The sequence below is a fragment of the Limulus polyphemus genome, unplaced genomic scaffold, assembly GCF_000517525.1.
Source record: "Limulus polyphemus unplaced genomic scaffold, Limulus_polyphemus-2.1.2 Scaffold2623, whole genome shotgun sequence".
Lineage (NCBI taxonomy): Eukaryota > Metazoa > Arthropoda > Merostomata > Xiphosura > Limulidae > Limulus > Limulus polyphemus.
Window position 1 is genome coordinate 59,078 of NW_013668233.1, and position 5,847 is coordinate 64,924.

General features: G+C 34.4%; 1 protein-coding gene across 1 annotated transcript in view; it reads left to right on the forward strand.

Annotated features, from left to right (window-relative positions):
* Positions 1-3,607, forward strand: part of LOC106467460 — a 14,105-nt gene extending 10,498 nt beyond the window's left edge. The window contains exons 2-3 of the mRNA XM_022395658.1: positions 1,798-1,942; positions 2,934-3,607. Of these exons, the coding sequence (XP_022251366.1) occupies positions 1,921-1,942; positions 2,934-3,607 (696 nt within the window). The 5' untranslated portion in view covers positions 1,798-1,920. The remainder of the gene's footprint in view (positions 1-1,797; positions 1,943-2,933) is intronic.
* Positions 3,608-5,847: the final 2,240 nt, after the last annotated feature.

The following is a 5,847-nucleotide window of genomic DNA, read 5'->3' on the forward strand; positions in this document are numbered from 1 at the left end:
CCAAACAGATTGTATTAATAAAGATACGACTCTTCTTGGCTACAAATGGATTGTTTTAGTAAGGGTACGTCTCTACTTGACGTAACAAACAGATTGTTTTAGTAAGGTTACGTCTCTACTTGGCGCACCAAACAGATTATATTAATAAAGATACGACTCTTCTTGGCTACAAATGGATTGTTTTAGCAAGGGTACGTCTCTATTTGACTATCAAATAGATCGATTTAGTAAGGGTATGTCTCTACTTGGCGTACCAAACATATTATATTAATAAAGATACGACTCTTCTTGGCTACAAATGGATTGTTTTAGTAAGGGTATGTCTCTACTTGACTACCAAACTGATCGATTTAGTAAGGGTACGTCTCTACTTGGCGTACCAAACAGATTGTTTTAGTGAGGTTACGTCTCTACTTGACTACAAACAGATTGTCTTAGTAAGGGTATGTCTCTATTTAGGGCACCAAACAGATTGTATTAGTAAGGTTACGTTTCTACTTGACGTACCAACAGATTGTTTTTGTAAGGTTATGTCGCTACTTAACTATCAAACAGATTGTTTTTGTAAGGTTATATTGCTACGTAACTATCAAACAAATTGTTTCAGTGAGTTGGTGTTTCAGTAAAGAAAAACTACCAAATGTTTGCAATGGGTTGTGCTGTGCCACAGCAGTGATCTAACCCCGAATTTTAATATTCTAAGCTTATCCCTGAGCAGGATAAAACAAAAGGAATCTCAGGAGAAGACTGAAGAAAATAGCTTGTTTTATGATTTATTGAAAGGGCGCCACTGCTGCCTTACAGCAATTAGTAATTTGCTGAAGTTTAAAGTATATTAAGTATGAGGAATAACACCTGATTTAATTTCACGTAACCACCTAGGTTTAAAAACAAGTTTAGACTGAGATATCTTACTGTATTTTATCTTAAATTCTCTTTATTACAATAAATTTCATCAGATAAGTCGTTTAGTGTCTTATTCACAGAAGCATATATCAAATTATTCAAAAATCAGTTATATTACTTTGTTAGTGTCCTTGTTTATTGATTTGTTTAGGACGGGGCTATAATACTCTGTTAGTGTTTGTTGTGTTTTCTATCTCCTTACATCTTGATAAACTTTGGATGCTTCAATATCGTTCTCATAGTTTCCGTTATGTTCTCTTCTTCCCTTCTTCTTGGCATATTTTGGACGAGCCCTTTTTCGTTCTCATAGTGTGTCTACTGGAACTGCTTGGAATGTTTAGTACAGATATGTCTGTACTTTTATTAATTTTTAGCTTGTGAGCTTTCATCAACTTCAAGCTTTTGTCACTAGTACCAAGAGATATGCCCTGCTTCGTTGTAATGTTTTTGTGGACCGGAAGGTTCCCTTTCGTAATCACAGGTTCCACTCTATGGATGAGAGTGCTCTCACAATGGCCAGTAATGAAGTATCGGAGTTTATTGTTGTTGAAGCGCTATGCGTTTCGAATTTTTAGGTTTCCATGAGAACATTAAAGACACTTTTCTTAGAAATGAAGTGTCCTTTACCTTTGAATCGTTTAAAAATGCTTGGTATATGAATATCCTTCTTTGGACATGGCTGTGAGTATGGCATATTCCTCCAGCCTTAGGTCTGTTTACCCATCAACATAGTGGGTCGAGTGTTACGCCTATTTTCTGAAGTGCCATAACTTGGATCTGCAACAATACCTCTTGTACGCAATTCACTCTCGTAAGGCACCATTAACTCTGTATATATATATATGTTTCAAACTCTTTTAAAAGTTCATCATCTGAATTTTTGTTTTTCAGTCTTTCTTCGGACGAACGTACAACAACCTATCGTCGTTAGGTGAGTGCAAAAACAACGGCCAGTGTATCATCACTAAGAAAAATCGAACTTCCTGTAAAAGTTGCCGTCTTAAGAAGTGCCTCATGGTTGGAATGTCAAAAAGCGGTACGTTACGTCACAATTTTCAACCGTTCAGCCATCTTCGACTTCGAGCAAAATTAGATTAAAACAAGAGAAGTAATTTAAACAACCAATACCTGCATGTGCAACACTCAAATTTCCTCGTAGAGGTCGACCGGAAGCTTAATTATGTTTAGAGGGGTGACAGAGTGATATTAATCACACCACAAATGACTTCTCGCGTCACGCGAACCACTTTTAACTGCGTTTTTTGTTGTTGTTTTTTTTTTGGGGGAGGTATATCTAAAGCATAATAAATATCACCCAATAAAATAATTATTGGTAATGATAGGGTTTTAAGATAAATGTGGTCTAATTGGTTTTCAATGTAAACAAAGTAAAGTACTTCGTAAGTGAGTGCTGCAGTCCAACTCGCTTTTCTCTGTAGAGCTGTCTTCTCTCTAATTTATCAGTTCAAAACCAGGAAAGACTATAGCACAGATAGCCCTCTATTAGCTTTGCGCGAAATTCAACAAACAAAGGTATTTGAGTACTAAAGATAATAGCCCAACTTGGGTGGTCAATGTCGTGAATACCTTTACTGTGGACATGTTTTTTGTTTGTTTGTTTTTTTCAAACAGTTGTATGCGTGTATTTGAATTTGCTTGTTTTAAAAAAAGCCACATTGGACTATCTACTGTGTCCACTGCGGGAAGGTGACTCCCATATTTTAATGCTGTAAGTGCGTAACTTACCGCTGTCCCATTGGTGGACATTTGAATTTAGAATTTTTGTTAATTTGAATAATGCCTGCTCCTATTGGCTGAAGCGTCACAATTTTAAATTGGTTAAAAACATTTCCACTGCAATGCTTTCCTGAATTGTTATAGGTAGTTTTAAACGATTAAACAATTGATATGAATAAGCTTGCTTCATAATTCCTTTTGTAATTTATCTCTAGAATTCTGAATTTTTGTTACAGTGTAAGTATTTTTAGCTATTGTTTGTATCTGATGGATGGATCGTTTACATACAGGATCCCGCTATGGACGCCGATCCAACTGGTTCAAGATCCATTGTTTAATCCAAGACCGAGCTGAAACGAACGAACAACTCCGTTACGAAAACAAAGACATCAAATCAGAGTACAGAGAAAGCACGTCACTCATATCATCCAATGGGGTGACGCAATCTAGTTACGTCAATGAAGCAGTAAAATCTTATATCCCTTACGATACTAAATTGTCACCCAGCAGTTTTAGAAACCGCGAATCTTCAAAAAATTCATATGAACGTAAGGAAAACATTGGTCACCAACTTCTTACATTGCCTCACGTTTCTCCTGTGTCTTCTCTAAATTCCAATAAATTTTTATTTCACTGTAATAATGGTGCTTTTATAACTAAAACAAGAAAACTCTGGAACATGAACGTCAATTATACCCACTCTCCACGGTTTCATGCCGAGAACAATATTTATCCGGTGGTGAAATCGCCAAAAGAGGGCTGGCCAGTTGTCAGGGACCACGGGACAGATATGCCTGAGCAGGAAACGCCTATTGATTTAACAGTAAAAAAATCTTCATCTTCACCAATTACAAGCCACAGCTTTCTTCTTATTGATCAACGAAGCCCTTCAGACTCAACAGAAAGTTCACCAAATATGAATGCAGTAGAATCACCGTTAGATCTTACGAGGAAAATTTGTTAATGTGTTCCTTCTGGTGGCGAGATATTTTGTGCCAGTTAACGTTTCTAAAGTACCACAACTGTGCTTATATAGAGGAATCTTTGTAGGGGTTATACGGCACTGAAAAAAGACAAGAAGGATTGTTAAAAGTCTATAGTACTGTTCAACATGACCTTGTTGTTAGTATTTTGTGGTATTCTTACGAGTATGTAATAAATACGTCACGGTTTACCATTACGGGTTAGATTCGAATGTGATGCAAGTTATAAGAATATTTTTTCCTATCCACTTCACATGATGACGCAAAGGCCAGTATCCATTCCGATCACTGTCTCTCATTTATTATGTTATTATTAAGCTCAGTGTAAGTGTTAACAGGAACATGTTCTTAAACCCTTGTGCCTGATGCATTAATTTAAATTATTTTTTTCTAAAGAACTGACAATTATTATAAAAATACAAAATATGAAATTATGTAACTATTTTTTTCCACCTTTATGAAATTATCATACTGTTACGTATCTGCTTGTTTGTTAATTTCCAGTATAAATTCTTTCTGAGAAACTTCAGCGATACAAGTCACTTTAAACTTAACAACATTTATAACACACGCTATAAATCACAGTGATTCACATACTTTACTTACTGTAACTACTGTTCGCTTGACTCAATTATCTTTCTATATCTATCTCTTCAATGCTGCTGGTTTTTCTCGCCCCGCTTATATACTAAAAAAGAGGGCGTCCTGAACGAACTCGGTCTTCCCCGATAATTCATGATCCTTCGAGAAACTCCAGCGCGCATGCTCCCAGTGTCGCGTGACTTCCGCTGTCGTAACAATACTTTCATGTTTATGTTTTTGGGGAGAATGTTTGTTTTGTTTTCAGTTACGTTTTAATACAAATAACACTGTTGTATTTTTATGATATGCCTAGCACGTTTTTTGTTTTTGTTTTTTTATTGACCAAAATTTAAAGACAAAAAAGTGCTCTTAAATAGTATTTATTTCTAGTGATATTCAAGAAAAAGGGAGTTAGATATTTTAAATAAATATAATTAAAGTGTACGGTAATAAATAAGAAAATATTTAATTCAAAACGTGTGAGTATTATGCAAATAGCCATTCTAATATTTACATGTAATTAAGTGACACAAACAATAAAGCTCGCCTTCTAATAGAGACACTTTAATGTGACGTCACTTATTGATTAAAATACTATTATTTGTAACGTTAGTGTTATAAAATAAAACGTTTTTGTAATGTAAAGACCCTTATACAGCAGCTGTTTTTGACGTCATAACCAGTAGATGTGACGTCATCGTGATATGCCATTTTTTGAGCGTATATCATCAAGTTGTGTGATTTTATGTGTTGTTCGATATACAAATTACTGGTGCTTGCTGCAATAACTGAATTGCGTGTTCTTAATCAAGTTTATGGCTCAACGATCTGGTTATTGCTGACAATTTTTGTTGTTGTTTCCTTCTTTAAAATACATTTATTCTAGGACTCTACTGGTTTACCTGTAATGTTTGAAACGTAAGCCTAAACATAAAAGTTTTGGAACGATCCAGTGCTACCTGTTTAAGTAAACGAGGCTTAACTTACGTTAGAGTTTAAATACATAAAGTGTGCTTGTTTTAATTAGTGTATTTTGTTTAATTTATTCGTTTTGTCGTGGTGTAACTTGTTATTTTTCGAAATCTTGGAAATAAATAATCGTTTAATTCTATTCTTTCACAGAAATTTTGTAACGTGTTTATCATTTCTTGTTAACTTTTGTAAATATTAACGTTAAAAGTACTTTACGATCTTTCTACAGAAACCCTTTGTGTTCACGTTGTAATTGTATGTTTTTGTATATATATGTGTTACTTTAAATGTTAAGTTTTCACTCTCCTTTATAAAAAAATAAATTGTTATATATTGTAAATTTTTCAACGTTGATAATTGTTACTGCTGGTGATATTTGTCTCTTATAATAAACACGATATTTTTTCAACTGTTTCCTGCTTCTAATTACAAGGCTGGAGTATTTCTGTACTTTACATTTTATAAAATGTTCCAAATGATGACTCATTCTTCAATTGAACATTTGCTTTTTCTTCACCTGCATTAGATTTTCATTTATTCTCCTTATCGTATTTCATTTGTATTGTCTCCTTGCATAAAACGTGTTTTACCCTGCTAACATAACGTGACGACGTTTCTATAAAATGTGTTCCCATAAGCAAACAGAACGCGACGACGTTTCTATAAA